A 16,008-nucleotide genomic window follows, 5' to 3' on the forward strand; every position below is an offset into this window, starting at 1 on the left:
GCTCAGAGTAAGGGGACTAAAATTCACTTACTCTGTGCCCCAGGCTGCACTAAGCTTGCACTGAATACAGCGCAGGCCAGACAGCCTGCCTGTTACAAAACAGGATTGCACCCACAGTTTGCTAAGAAAGAAAAACTCTAAATAGGCCCAAATCCTAACCAACTTTCCAGCCCTGACATAGCTCTGCCAATGGGACATATACTGCATCCTGCAGTTGGGGGGCAGTCACAGAGGCCTTCTCAAGGTAAGGGAATGAATGTTCTCTTACCTCAGAGGTGCATTGCCCTTACTTCAGCATTCTGTGAAACTTTCCAGCACTGACATAGCTGTGCTAGTGGAGCATGTGCTGCATCCTGCAGTTGGGGAGCAGTCATGGGAACAGTCACAATTCTGGAAGAGTTCTTACTTATATATGGATTGTTCAAAGGTGAATGTTGAATCATTTATGGTTACTGACTGGTTACTGGTAATAATAATTCCTTGGCCATTTATGCAAGTACCACTTTGGATGGCTGTTGTTGAATTCGTGTACAGTCTTTTTTATCACCAATTACTTTTTCCTTCTCTATATTCATTCCTATCCTAGTCTTAAAACCAGTTTTGCCATAATGTGCATCTCAAAGAAAGCCATATGAACCTCTCAATCTTGAATCTTTTTTTTAGAACTGGCTTTAATGAAGAACAGTATATTGTGAAGCCAAAACACATTTGGAGTCATTCTGAATGTATCAGAGAAATTGTCTGTGATTTGTGCCTTCTGCTATTGCCAACCATCTGATTGTAAACATAGTCTTTCTAAATAAAACAGTTTGCATGAGGGGCTTAACAGTGAACAAATATATCTGTTATGCATGCTCTCCATTTTACCAAGCAGTAAGAGGTGGATAAGGGGTGGAGCAGATTTGCTCTTAGCTTCCTTTGTTTAAGAGATTACTCGAGCCTTGTGGTATCTTGGTAATATTTAGTTTATTAGCCTGTTGAGCATTAGGTGGAGGTAGATAGTGTCAAAAATGAAAAGGGGGAGATTTTGGGAGGCTTTAATGAGGAATTCACCTAGTGATCCTAAGGGTTTTATGGAGCAATAAAGGGACCCCAGTTTATCAGTCCTAGTCCTGATAGAGGGTGATGCAACAGTCCAATGACTTGGATCTTAATGATGTCCAGTTTGCAATGTGCTGTTCTGCAAACAAAGTGCAAAACTTCTTATCCTCCACCTCCCAGTCCCAAGGACCACAGAGCTGTGGGTGATCAGACAACAAATCTAATTAGCAGAATCTTGTAGAAGGAGAGTAAAAAGATCAGAGTTAAATGCATTGAAAAGCAATTCATTTCTAAACAACAGGTACTGTAAAGCATTGTTTCTCAAACTGTGGGTCAGGACCTTCTAGGTGGATCGCCATCCCTTTCAATATTTTATTTTTAATATAGTAGACTTGATGCTACCATGGCATGTGACTGCATTGGGAAAATATTACAGATCTGTACTACTTTGTATACACTTTTAACAATGATAGTAAATGGGACTTACTCCTGGGTAAGTGTGGGTAAGGTTGTTCAAAATTGTCCTGGTTGATGATGTCACTTCTGGTAATTATATCACTTCTGGTGGGTTCTGACAAATTCTCATTCTAAAAAGTGGGTCCCGTTGCTAAAAGTTTGAGAACCACTGCAAAGAATAATAGTTCTCACCACTAAATAGTCACACGCAGAAGCATGGACAATTGCCTGGCCAGGGCATTTGGTAGTTAGATGATGGAAAGAAAGTAGGTGCACAACAGTCATAATCTGCATCCTTCAAGCATGTCTGATTAATGGTTGGCAGTTCTTATCTGATACAATGAACTTTGCTTCTAACTTATAAAGTCCTTTTATTTCATAACTATAGCCAATGATTTCCACTTGTACGTGCTGATAGCACAGGGAGAAATCATAAATAAGATAAATAAAAGTAATGGGGTGTGGGGGGCATGGAGGCCATAGAGATAGGGTTCCCCCTTATCTGCGGTTTCTGGTATCCACGGGAGGGGAGGAATGCATGGCCCACTGATACCAGGGGACACTTGTGTTGTAATACTTTGTTCTCATATTAAGCCACCACTTGACTCTCATAATTATTTTATGAAGTGTTTTATAAATAAACTAACTTTATTTACTTACTTACACAGTATTTTTACTCACCTTACTCCCTGAAAGGACCCAAGATGGCACTATTATTACTTACTATGGTCCCAGTCCCATCCAACTTTCCAGCCCCGGTGCAACTGCAATGCAGCCCCTAGGTGAGTGAACAAACATTCCCTTATCTTGTGGAAGCCTCCATAATTATCCCCCTACCACAGGATGCAGTGCAAATCCCATTGGCATGGCTACACCAGAGCTGGAAACTTGGATAGGATTTGGCTCTATATTAGTAATTATTATTAGCATAATTAGCATTATTATTACTATTAGTGATAATAATAATCCATGGTAAGAAAAATTCAACAATCACGAAGGACTTTTCCTGAAAAAAGAGCTGTCTAGCAATGTTATCTCTGTGTGTTTCCCAAGGAATGCAAATCTTTGCTTTGTGTATATGGCTCACTTCAGCTCAAAGTGCTGCAGTTTATTGCTATACTGGCCATGCTTCAATTCACAGTTATCTCCTGAAGCTACTGATTAGCAAGGCAAAAAATCCAAGGCAAGGTGATGTCACTATAAGTCCTTATAAAAGGACTTTCACAATTGCAGGAAGATTATTTCTCTTGACTACTTGTACCTAAGTCTTAGACCAAGTTTCAGGCAAACCAAGGACCAATGATGGTTTTCCATGTTGTCCTGATCCTGATTCTGGCTCTCTTGTCCTTCTGGAAGCTGGCACAAAAGAAGCTGAAGCCCAGGCTCAACTGCCCAAGAAGCCTGCCCTCCTTGCCAATTATTGGGAGCCTACTGCAGCTAGCTGGACACTCTCAACTCCACCTATTATTCTACAGGTTGCAGCAGAAGTATGGCAGCATCTACTCCCTCTATATGGGCTCCCACTACGTGGTGGTGGTCAACAACTATCTCCAAGCCAAGGAAGTGCTGCTTAAGAAAGGGAAGATCTTTGCTGGCAGGCCCCGAACGGTGAGCAACTCATGAGTGCATGGAACTATTTTGTTACAGAATGGAACAGAGAGTACAGAAAAGGTCTTTAATGGTAGAAGTGCTCAGACACCATTCAATTCAATATGACTCATTCCTCACTCTACACTACAATTCTGAAAAACACAGCTTAATATTTGGTAGATAATGAGTCTCAAATCAACATTTTTCACCTTTGCAGAAACAACTTCTGGAGAAAGCAAAGCTGTTTATATTTCACATGAATCTGTGAGTGTGGGTGGAGTTAATGAATGAAATCCTTCTTTTTGCATGTTTCATTGCTAGGACCTATAAAGTTATAGTTTAGAGAGGATGAGAAGAGATAGAGCACATAACTTAGGATTGCACTTAACACTTCCTGAATGGAAAGCATGTTCTATGCCACTGAGCCATAGCCATTCCTCTAATTCCTCTTTCTCATATTGCTTATGAGCACTGGTAGCACAAGGTTCTGAAAGGATGCGCAGGAAAATCACCAAGGGCATTGGTGGCTTGGTGTCTCGCACTGGTGGCAGTGTGGTAATGCATCTTGCAATTGTGTTGTCGCTACCTTACCTGTACGGGGGCGATGTGTGTTCATTTGTCGGAGAAAGGTGCAGGCATCTTTCTGAAGGACCTGCAGGATGGCCTTAAGTCGCTTCTGCCCCTGTTTGGGAGCGGGGGGGGGGGTCAAGCGCTAGGCTGACCCCTCCTTGTGGCAGGTGGTGCGGGTTAGGAGGCGTGAATGGGACTTTGGCATGCACCTTCAGGCGGCATAGGCAGGGCAGAACCCTATTTCAGTCCTCAGGGGCTTGGCGACACGAGGACGTAGATGGGGCCCTGGCTGGGACTGCGGGGCACACCTCAGAGGCTCAGTGGCTCGAGGTGGTGCAGTCTGCGGTCCGGCTGCCTTCCCCTTAAGGGATAGACATGGATGAGACGTGCTGTCCCAGCAGCGGGGCGCGACTTGGAGTCGGGTGCATGCCCGCCTGGGGGCAGAGGTTTCTGGTACAGCCCAGAGGTCCCTCCCCGCACCACAGGGGCTTTTGCTGCCTCGGATGCTGCAGGTCTCAGCCTCTGCTTCTCTTGGTAACATGAAATAAAGTTGCCCTTTCTCCCATATCTGTTGTCTCGAGTGTTCATTGGACAGTGCGGAAACAAACCCAGAGGCAAAACCCTATACTGGAGTCGCTGTCCCCCTTCTGATGCTGGAATATCATTTCTCACAAGATGTTATTCTCACATGAGTGTATGTGGGTGTGTGTTTAGATATAGATATGGATATATAAACAGCAAAAACCATTTTGCTTTATCATGTTACCAAGGTGAGGTTGGTACAATCTCATACATGTGGGTTTGGCAGCCACAGCAGCTGCCAAATCCTAACTCCCTTCCCAGATCTGATCCTGTGGCATGGTTCCATGTAGACCCGCGCCTGCTATTCAGTTAGCACAGGTTCAAGTAGACCCCCCCCCAAACCCATGAAGGCTTACCCCTGGGTAAGGGAACAAGATTTCCACAACTGCTCTCCCCCCCCTCCCATGCAGTAGTTGCCATTTTAGTGCCACTGCTTCAGCGGGGAAGGGGGCATACAATAGGATTGGGTCTTGATCTCATATTAATATGGAGTATAATCAGAAACCAACCGTGAGAACTAGAATTAAATCTATACATTCTCATGTTTGTTCAAAACTCTGTTGCCTGGTTTCATGAACTCTGCATTTATATTGTGACAGGCTTTTGGTCCGAATCAGTTAAAATAGGCAATTCCAATCAAATGTAGTTTGGTCCTTGTGGAAATGAGGGGTGTGTAGGTGTGTTAGACAGGCAATAGAATGTTTGTAAACTTTTTCTTGTTTGTTCAAGGTGACCACAGACTTGCTGACACGAAATGGGAAAGACATTGCCTTTGCCTCTTACAGCCCCCTCTGGAAACTTCAGCGCAAGCTTGTGCACTCTGCGCTAGCCATGTTTGGGGAGGGCTCTCTGACTCTAGAGAAACTCAGTAAGTACTTCAGTGGTGAGTCAAATAAGTGGATGCCAAATCAATGGATAATGCGACATGACCTGTAGTCATTTCAGATAAGGAGTGGCATCAAGTTACCCTGCTCTCTGGTGCAAGCCATGGAGGAGGGCTTTTGTGTACATGCATACCACACTCGCACAACTCCCCAATGTGCTCCATACTCCCCAGTCGCATGCCCTGGTTGTCTGCTGGCCAGCTGGGCAGGCTAGGAAATGGGCATGTGGGGCTTGTTCCCAGAGAGCCTCTGCATTCAGAAGGTCCATGTAAGCAACCTGATTGGCCTGGAGTTTGGGGGAAGGAGAAAAAGCCCTTATGAGATCTAGTCCTTCTTCCATCCTCCGATTGATTGTGCTTGCTGTGCATGAATTTTCTATATCTAGAAGGTCCTTGCAGAGCAACCCATGTGAGGTCATTCCCCCTTCCCCGGCAAATCATGCTGGGAGGCAGTATTGGAGTAGAAAGCTCTGCCATGTGCATCTCTGTGTTGCTGTCCACCTTAAAAGTGAGTACAGGCGGGCCCTTGGGCAGTGCCTAAATCTGGCCAACCTCTGGCACCAGTTCTGTTTCAAAAGGATAATGGCCTAATTATAAAACCCTTATTACATAATGCTCTTTAATTCCCAAGCATGTCTTAAAATACATTATTGAGTTCTTCAGTGACAATAATGGAGGGGTTATAATGATATTGATCATATTGGAATAAAAGCTTTCCTTGGTTATTACTAATTTCTAATAACACCATTAAAGCTATTAGATGTTGTATAGAAAGTTTTCTAACCCAAAGAACATTCAATTATCCTTCCAAAATAGTCCAGTAAATGAGATCATCATATAGCTTTAGATACAGTGGAGCAAGGCTTCTCAACGTAGGGTGTCACCCAGCCTGAAGGCTCTGGACTCTGCCCCCTTAAGGGGTGGGGGCAGGGAGGAGACAGCAACGCGATCCCCAGTATTGCATCGCTTGGGGGGGTGCAGGGACTGGCATGCACCTACTAGTCCCTGTTGCAGCCTCCCAGGGGTACGGGAAGCCCTGCGCAACTGTTCGCAGGGCTCCCTATGTCTTTGAAAGTGAAAGTGGAGTGATCATACTGCACTCCGAGGAGGGTGCGATAGCTCCACTTTCACTTTCTCAAGGTTGGGGAGTCCTGCGGAGGATCCCGCAGGGCTCCCCACACCCCCGGGAGGCTGCTGCAGGGACTGGCAAGTGCATGCCAGTCCCAGCACCCCCCCCCTTAGTGACACAATCCTGGGGATCACGTTGCTGCTTCCCCCCTGCCCTCGCTGCCTTCCCCACTCCTCCACAAGGACTTACTGTAGTCTTCAAACTCCCTGTGAGTTAATATTATATTGAGCTATAATATAGAGCTTAAGAAACTATAGGCTATAACTGATGTCTTCTAGCTAAGAAACCAGAACACTCACCCTTGCCATCTTTCAGACATGACCCTTCTCCATCCTTTCTCTGCCAATTACACAGGCCAACACACATTTTGCTTCCTTAAACATTACACTAATTCTTGGGTATATTTGGGGTGCCGATTCCAAAAATGGCATCTGTTTTGCCTCTCACGTCTAGTTTTGGAGACACAGTGTAGCCTCTTTAGTGAATGGTTCAAGCAGCTTCCTCTTGAGGAGGCCTACACCATGGCTTCCATAGTCATGATAGGGCAAAACGGGTGCCATTTTTGGAATCGGCACCCCAAATTCATATCAAACCACCATAAAGTTTGGGAAAAACTTTTCTGACCCTCAGTTTTGTAGGCCTGTGTTATAGTACTTTTCTTCTTGTTGTAAAGGGTTTGCTCACCATCCTCATGTATCTCTTCTTTTGTGCTTTTCTTCAAGTCTGCCAAGAAGCCGCTTTCTTGTGTGAATTTCTGAATGCCACACAGGATTCTTCCTTGAACATGGCACCTGAACTGATGCGTGCTGTTAGCAACGTGGTGTGCTCCCTCTGCTTTAAATCGAGCTACCGTCATGGAGATGCAGAGTTTGAGACTATGCTCCAATATAACCAAGGCATCGTAGATACTGTGGCCAAAGAGGGCCTGGTGGATATCTTTCCATGGCTTCAGGTAGGAGCTGGGAGCAGAGAACACATATTCTGTTTTTCAAATGGTGTTTCCCAGAGATGGCAAAGAAGTTTCTGCAGGAGATGATTGCAGCCACAATCCACCAACTGAATTATATTTGTTGCCCTGAAACTATGTTAGCTCCATTGCTTAAAAATGGCAAAGTGGGTCATAGTATATGAATTTTTACCCTGGAGAGCTTGGTAAAAGAGAGATGGGTAATCTGTCCCACCTGTCGGACCTAGAATTCCATGCTAGAAGAAATTTTAAAACCCTCATATTCTTTTATCGGAGTACATTGTCCAAATGGATAAAATTCCAAGTTATCCATTTTGAATTCACCTATCGTAAATGGAAATACTGTAATGTTGTATAGAAATGCTCATTCATGCATAAAGCAGGCATTTTGGCAGAAGGTGGAAACTAGGAGTGAGGCCTGTATGGCTTTTACGGAAAACAAGGGTGCAATCCTGCTCTTCTTGGGCTGATACAAGTCCCTTGTGCTGGCCCAGGAGGGTCGCAATTGTGCCATAAAGCACGTTTGCATTTTCTTGGAAGTAAGCCACGCCAGTGCAAGGAGGCTGAATCCAGCCTCTGTGGCGGCTTCTGTAGGGAGGAGGCAGGAGGGAGGCATTCCTGGGTGGGGGGAGGGCGGGCGGGTGGGGGGCAGTCCTGGTGGCAGGCGAGTGGGGAGCAGGAGGCAGGACTGGGATCAGTTCAGAGCGGTTTGAAGCTGCTCTGCTCTCTTCAAACTTGTGCCACTTCAGGAGGTGGTGCAGGTCCAAAGAGACCCATAGGGGCAAGGGCGCCTTCCCAGAGGTAAGGGTTTCCCCTTACCTCTGACTGAGCCGCTTTAGGCCCCTATCCTGCGCTGGATACAGCAGAAGCCTCTTGGCTTGCCTGTTCCAGTGCAGGGTAGGATTGCGCCCCAAGTCACGCAGAAATAAAAAGAAACTTGGAGGCAGGAACATTTCCGGGATGCAAGACGATCCAAGTCCCAATCCTCTAGTCACTGGCTTCCATACTAGAAAATCCAAGTCAGCAGTCAGTGCCCAAGTATGGAAGAAGGAGGGGACACTTTACTCAGATGGGTCTGGCCTGGGCTGCAAGTCCATTACCAGGAGGAAAACACTGAGGCTAAATGGTAGATCACACTTGCACGTGTTTACGCAGAGTTATTTCTCTGTATCTCTGTGGTGTGTCCAAATCTTATAAGGCCTTGGGAAAACTGATGCAGCCAATCATAAGTATTGTTAGAACAGAATGAACAACATTCTGAGCAGTGAACTGTCATCCTGGACCCTCTTCTGGAAAGGCACACTTGCACAGGAAACTATGAGTTTGAGAGCCACAGAAAAGTGTACCTTCCTATGTGACATGTTCTCTCAAGGACTACAAGTCTCAGGGTTATTCCAGGCATTTTCTATGTGTAGGAGAAGCCAACAACTGGCAGCAGACGGGAAGGATAAGCACTATCATAACCAGGGCCAGTGAGATCCCAGGGACAAACATGAGTTGGTGCTGCCACTATGCTTCACAGGCCCCAGAACATACATGAGTAAGGGTGCAATCCTATCCAATATTCCAGCACTGACCTAGCCACAATGCAGGCCCAAAGTAAGGTAACAAACATGCCCTTACCTTGAGGAAGCCTCCTTGACTACCTCCCACTACAGGATGCAGTACACACCACATTTGCACAGCTATGTCAGTGCTGGAAAGTTGGTTAGGATTGTGCCCTAAATGAATTAGGCCTCTGATCTCCAGAGTGCACAGAAGAATGACTCTGGATTCTAGGTACAGTAAACACTGTCTGAAGAACATTTGTTACTGCACTTGTGTAAAATTAATATACATATATACAGTGTTGGTGCCACCAGTACTGTAGTTTCACAGATCAGCGTTAACTAGGTTAACTACGCTCTGATGGATGGGTATGTTTCTATGACCGATGCCCAACCTGGCCAGTACCTGGCACTCTGCATACTCCTGAATCAGACTAGTGGCTCTAAATACAAATCAGGCAACCAGAGTTGTAAGGAATCTAAAGAAGTTAGAGAATACTAATCAAAATTCCAGGTCTTCAAAACAGACAAGGTCTTTCATGCATAGAAGATGAAGGAGAAGGACCCTTTTTATAAGGATGTACTCATCTGAAAAATTATTCTTGAGCATTCTCCACACTGGATGGAACAGGGCTGTCAAAGGCAGGGATTATCAGAGGTCCTGTGGAATGCATTGTTATCTGCAGGCTAGGGACAAGAAGCTATTGTCATTATGACTGTTTCCTTTCCAGTACCTTCCCAATAAAGATCTGGCCTTGCTGAAACGGTGTGTGGAAAAGAGAGATCAGCTCCTGCTCCAGCAGTTTGCAAAACATAAAGTGAGTAGTAGTTAGATTCCCCTGTCCAACGTGTAACGTGGATGAAAGAAATGGAAACAATTGGCTCTGTGCAGAGGTGGCATCAGATTGTGCCAGATTCTGGAGTAAGGCTTGGATCTGGACTCCTGTGTCCCCTTCACATGATCCCCCCTTCCCTGAGCCCTCCCTGCCCAGCTTACCAGGCTTCTGAGGGCAGCTCCTTCCTCCCTACTTCTCTCACCTACCCTCAAAATGTGGAAAAGGAGGAGCTGCTGCCCCCACCAGCTTTCTCACAGGCAATAATGCAATAATCATTGGCTGCCTAGGAGAAAGGCTGATTGGCCAGTGGGAAGGGGCAGGTGGAAAGAAGTGCCCATGAGTTGAAACACTGCTGAAGTGAAGCAATGCCTGTCCAGTTCCACACACTGAGATCACTGATTTCAAGAGTGGAGGCAGTCGTTGCCCCTCCTTATGTTCCTGAATGATACTGTCATTTTCTCTTACAGACACCTAAGGGAATTCTGTGGGGTAAATTAATGGGCTACCACCGGGAAGGGAATACAGTTCAGATTTGGAAGGAAAGAAGGAAGCATACCTTCCTTCCCACCTCTGAAACTGGGCAGCTTGGTATCTTCTGGTAAGGACCTACCTAATGGGGGAACACCATGAAACCGGAGACAAGAGGCTTTAGTGAAAGAATATAGAAAAAATCACCTACAACCCACTTTTACCAGTACATGCCGATCTTCCTCATCTATCAATCGGTAGGCTTAAATCCAGGAAGTCTTCTCTGGCACTCACACAACATTTGCACAACAATTTTAACATCAACGCCCAATGGAAAGCTAAATGGGCAGCTGAACACCCAGAAACGCGTAGATATATAGACGATCCTACTCTTAAGGTGCCAGGTTTCGACTTACCTTGCCAGCACTGGAAAACTTTGAACAGGATCCGTACCCTACATGGTTTTAGTCAGGACTCATTGTTTAAATGGGGGCTAGTATCTACCCCACAGTGTGATTGTGGGTTCTCCCACCAAACCATATACCACACTGTGTCTGGCTGCAAACTGAGGGCGTATACTGGTCCATGGTCTGACTTTTTCAATGAAGGTAACTCTGTCCTTGAATGGCTGGATGAACTGGACATTGACATTTGATCTAGTCTAATTGATATACAAGTCCATGAATTATATGCCATACGCTAAATAAATAAATAAAACAGTGAAACCCCCTCCTAATAGCTCCTGCAGTATAGTTGACCTCCCTCTGTACACCTTCCCTGGCCCCATCATAACGGAGGAACATTTCACTAGTAACAAATAACTGAAATGCTCCAATTTCTACTCCAGTGCAAATCCCAGCCTTTCTGATGTCCACCAGACTTGGCCTACAGCAGTTCTGAACAGGGATGTGATGTTCTCATTTCCAGGAAGAATTCAACAGTGATTCTGTCAGTGACCTAATGGATGCACTCCTGAGAGCCAAACTGAACATGGAGAATAACAACAGCAACCTACCGAATAGACACGAGTTAACAGAGGACCACCTGCTCATGACAGTGGCAGACATCTTTGGGGCTGGTGTAGAGACCACCACAACTGTGCTGAAATGGGCTGTGCTTTATCTGCTGCACTATCCTGAGGTATCAGCTCCTCTAGTCCTGCCTAAGCTCTTGAAGAGGGATCATGACAGTGAGTTATGTGTACCAGGCATAGAAGATTAACTTGGGCTGCAATCCTCTATACACTTACCTGGAGCCATTGCAGGGCCTGGGACTTTCCTTGGGGAAGGGGACAAAAGCCTCCCTGGCTCCATTGAATACAATGGTACCCATTTTGGTGCTGCTGTAACTGGTGGCGCCAGGGAGGATAGGACTGGGCTGTTAGTGGAAAATCCGAAAAGGGCTTTCATTCTTCCAGATCTAAATACTATACTGAATTTATCTCTGAGTTTTCAAAGCAATTAATGTTTTGTAATAAAAGATATTCATCTTAGTATTCCTGGGTTGTGAGCAATATGACCTCTACATATTCCTAACACTTGAGCCAACTACTGCCCCCCCCACAAGAACTTTAACATCTGTTGCTTTACCAAAGTGCAGCTTGGGTAATAGGTGGCTTCTTGGAGTTTATCTAGCCTTAGCAAAACCGAGGGCAACAAAAGGCCATCCTAGCTCACGGCCTATGCACATGAGAGGTCTTTTAATTGCTTTGTATGTCACCTCTCACTATATAGCAAGCAATGGCTGCCAGGGCCAACCCAGCCATGAGGTTGACTGAAGTGGCCACTATCAGCAGTGACTTGGGTGGAACAGCAGACTGAAGCAGGGTGGCCAGCCTACCACATTTGCCCACTGCCTCCTCAGACCTGCCACCAACCAGGGTGCTTTAATCAGCTTCCATCAGTCAGCCAAAGCAGTAAAGAAAGGGAGAGTGTATTGCAGATACCCTGTCCTGAGGCTATCCTGGTCTGACTCGCTCAATTCCTTCACCCTCCTTAGGTACAGCAGAAGATTCAAGAGGAACTGGATCAGAAAATTGGCTTTAACAGACATCCCCAGCTCAGTGACCGGCAGCACTTGCCATACTTTGAGGCTACCATCAGTGAGGTTCTGCGTATCCGGCCTGTCTCCCCACTCCTTATCCCACATGTGGCATTGGAGGATACAAGGTAAAGACCAGTGAGATCTGCTGCAAAGCCAGGATAAAGGTGTCACCACCAATGTTCCTTCAACTTCTTTCCAAGGGGAAAGATCCACATTATAAGGGTTGTTGGGGTTTCCTGGAGTTTCTTGTGGATAAAGGACCTGGTGACATGCATGTAATTCAAAAGGGGATTTGTTGGAACTAGACTAACAGATACAGAGAGTACAGTTCATGTCCAGATGCCTGGTCTTAACCCCCTAGTTAACCTCACTGGGATCTGTATGCCCCGCTTGTCAAAAAGGCTGTTGACAGAGCAGGACCCCAGGGCTGGAGGAAAGGAATATGCCCAGCAGGGAACCCTGGCAGGCCTGGCCAATCTGGGGGTGGCCACCGAGGCTTGACTGTAAGGTGCTAGAGTAGTCACTGGGGACAGCCTAGCCCACACATCCTGTGAGAGCTCTTCCCTGCTAGGGGTGGGACTCCCTCTTGTGCCCTCTTAACCACCCCCTCTCTTCTTTATTGGCTCCCTTCTCTGTTTCTCTGCTCCCTGCCCCTCCTGCAGTGGCCATCCCTTCTCCTGGGTCCCTTGCTGCTAGGGCTCAGGAGTTCCCTTTTTCACTTGGCTCCCCTTTTTCTTCTGGTTTGCCCCTCTCCTCTCTTTTCAGCTTTGTAATCTCGCTCCAGCCTACCTCTGGTCTCTCTTCCTCCTGAGTTATCCTCTCCTCCATGCTCTCTGTCTCTTCTCAGCTCTGCACCCCTGCTTTTTCCTTCCTTGTCTTCCTCACTTTGAGGCTTCCACATTGGCAGGTCCCAACCCTCCCAGGACAGTCCCCTTGGGATTCCATTGGTTCCATGGCTCCCAATGACAACTTCATTGTCGGTTGCCTCCGAGTCACATGGAGGATCTTGTGCAGTTCCATGTAAGTCCTCCAGCTCTTCATGGTGAGGCCAAACCTCACAGAGGACTAGGGGTTGCCCTCCATAAGGGAAAGGTACTGAAGGATTTTGATCTTTCTGCAGCATTGGTGAATATGACATCCCAAAGGGAACTCGAGTTATGATCAACCTCTGGTCCATTCACCATGATGAAAAAGAGTGGAACAATCCAGGAGAATTTAATCCAGGTGCGTGTAAAAAGGAGTCCCCCCCTTCACTCTCTCCTGTTCAAATTCCCTTATTTGTAAAAGGAATACTCTTTCACATTTTCTACTGCCTTTGATTTCTCTGTTATACTTCTCCTAGACATTTCCTGCCCAAAAACCTCACATTTTCAAGGCCCTGCCTATTGCTGTTCCTATCTATGTTCACACTGTTTTCCTTCATGCTTGACATCTTGCTCTGTCCTCCCACCTTGGCTCGTTAATATACACCTCCCCAAGGCTGCAGTTTTGAATGGCAATGGATAGAATTCTTATCTTGCCCAGAGGTGGTGTGGTGTAGTGACTAAGGGCAAAATAGATGGTATGCAAAATGCATCAATACAGTATTTGCATGCACAGTCAAGTGCGTTGGTGCATGGTCATGGTCGTGTGTCATCCCGTTCCCGTGCATGCATGCATTTTATTGTATTCCTCTTTATCACTTGGCTCCAGAGATGCCTGAGTTTATGTTATATCATTGACGGTGAAAATGGGAAGAAAACATCTCCCCCACACAGCTCAAAGGTGCCTTCCCTTCCTTCCTAATCCACCCACATACAGGAATCTGGACTTCTTTACAATGAGAAACCTATCACTTTTCCTATTATGCACCAGTAATTTTTTTCCATTTTAAAGACTGGTGACATGCTGACATATTGAACAACTGATATGCTGTTCTGTTGCATTACTCTCTGTTAGATGCATCTCTCCCCGCAAGAACACTATCACATTGTCATTAGGACCTTTAAAAAATAATAATAATGGATAACCTTCATTCTTCTTTTTTTGAAAGACTTCTGGAAGGTGGACACACACTGAAAATTATTATGGGGCCAGCCAGTTTGGCAGGGAACAGAGAGACTGTGAAACAGGGAAACACCCCCTCCCCATTTCTCTGGTAATTCTGTTGTAGAGTTTTACAAGTTTCTTACAGAGATGTTAAATGTCTTCCCTTTTGTGCTCCCTCAGGTCGTTTCCTAGATGAGTATGGGAACCGAATCTACTCTCCCTCACCCAGTTACCTTCCCTTTGGAGCCGGTATCCGGGTCTGCATGGGGGAAGCCCTCGCTAAGATGGAACTATTCCTTTTTCTGGCTTGGATCTTGCAGAGATTCACATTCACCATTCCTGAAGGACACACTTTGCCTGAACCAGAGGGCAAATTTGGAGTTGTCCTCCAAGTACCACCATTCAAAGTGAAGGCTACACTGCGGGAAGTTTGGAAGGGACTGGCAGTAGATCAGTGATATGACTTGGAACTAGATTAGTTTCCCTAACCAGAGTGACAGAAACTCTGGTTCAGCAGGATCAGGACTCTTGGAGAGTTTTGTACATAGGAGACTGTCAAGAATTGGGAAGTTGTCTAGTATGGTAGTGATTAGGGCAGAAACTACTATGCTGTTTGAGTTTGTCAGATATGCTAGATTCATAGGACCAAGGCAGAAAGGACACCACAGTTTTTACTCTTTCGTCTCCTGAACATCTTCAGCCCCATGTGGCTCATGGAACCCTGGTAGGGCATGGCATTGTGGAGGCAAAGCCACACCCAGCAGAAATACAGTGATGCTTGGTGACAATATCATTGCTGGGTGCCACTTGCTACTGCAAGCTGATGGTTGCTACAGCACAGCTGAAGTCCAGGGTGGGGACACTGGGACCAGCACAAGGACGGATATAAGAGCAGAGCAGAAGTGTAGTGTTACTGGTGGTGTTTTTTATATTATTTTGTATTATGCCCTCCTATTCATGTAACCCATGAGCATTGCATTCTGGACTATTTCCTTGAAGTTGCTATGTATCCATGGTCAATAATATGGACTATGGATTCAGCTCCTTTGAAAACCTAGGTCAGGTGGTCAAAACTTTAGACCTCTCCTACTAAGGTTCCAGCTCACATACCCTGAAGAATACTGCAAACTACTGATGTCATACTGTTCCTATAGAATATCTATCTTTTAACAAGTCTGTCTGACTGGTCTTATCAGGGACACTGATTAGTTGGGGGGGGGCTGGAAAAGTGAGTTAACAAGGGGCATCCTACATATAAAGAACTGAACCCCTAAGTGACTAATCAGTCACTATCCAAGAATTGTTTGGTTAAATTCTTCCTGCTGACTGTGACTTGACCAGCACATTCCCCCAGGCCCCTATAAGTATCAATAGCCTGCCCAAGTGTGTGTGTGATCCCAGTGTAAGGCAAAGCCCACACCTGTCCTTTCATCATTTCTGGGTCTGCATGGACCTAGCTCAGCAAGTCGTCCAAGACAACACAAGACAACTTGTGCTTTAAGCTCTCTCTCTGAATATTACCTCCTTCTCCTTATTCTCTTTGTGTACAAAATACATACTGCAAATATTCATCCACCACAAGCCAGGCACATGCACACATAGCTGTTAGAATTTATTGACATTTTTTCTTGCATTTGTATTGAACCATTGGTGAAAATGTATCTTTGATGTGCATTATTTTTGATGTCTGTTCTTTTACAATAAATCTGAAATCCGTTTGAGTGGAAGCTCTCTTTCTCTCCCTATTCCTATTCTTTAAAAAGGAATATTCCCTCTCTCTCCATTTGCACTAACTGCAACCAATGAAAGATTCCTTATCGGGGAGTTGTTTCATTCTGCCTTAACTACTTTCCCCATGGAAGGGCAGA

General features: G+C 45.7%; 1 protein-coding gene across 1 annotated transcript; it reads left to right on the forward strand.

Moving 5' to 3' along the window:
- Window positions 1–2,796: 2,796 nt before the first annotated feature.
- CYP17A1 (cytochrome P450 family 17 subfamily A member 1) lies at window positions 2,797–14,598 on the forward strand. Its single transcript, XM_066621473.1, has 8 exons — window positions 2,797–3,105; window positions 4,969–5,107; window positions 6,974–7,203; window positions 9,497–9,583; window positions 10,997–11,209; window positions 12,068–12,237; window positions 13,233–13,336; window positions 14,321–14,598. The coding sequence occupies exons 1-8, from the start codon at window positions 2,797–2,799 to the stop codon at window positions 14,596–14,598; spliced, it is 1,530 nt and encodes a 509-aa protein (XP_066477570.1).
- The last annotated feature ends 1,410 nt before the right edge of the window (window positions 14,599–16,008 follow it).

Source organism: Tiliqua scincoides, chromosome 3 (assembly GCF_035046505.1).
Source record: "Tiliqua scincoides isolate rTilSci1 chromosome 3, rTilSci1.hap2, whole genome shotgun sequence".
Classification (NCBI taxonomy): domain Eukaryota; kingdom Metazoa; phylum Chordata; class Lepidosauria; order Squamata; family Scincidae; genus Tiliqua; species Tiliqua scincoides.

What these genes read in the sequence shown, in the direction of transcription:
- CYP17A1 (XM_066621473.1), top strand. Translation starts at nt 2,797, where the DNA reads ATGATGGTTTTCCATGTTGTCCTGATCCTGATTCTGGCTCTCTTGTCC. An exon ending in TCTGACTCTAGAGAAACTCA is followed by an intron (nt 5,108 to 6,973) that starts GTAAGTACTTCA and finishes CTTTTCTTCAAG; the next exon opens with TCTGCCAAGAAGCCGCTTTC. An exon ending in TCCAGGAGAATTTAATCCAG is followed by an intron (nt 13,337 to 14,320) that starts GTGCGTGTAAAA and finishes GTGCTCCCTCAG; the next exon opens with GTCGTTTCCTAGATGAGTAT.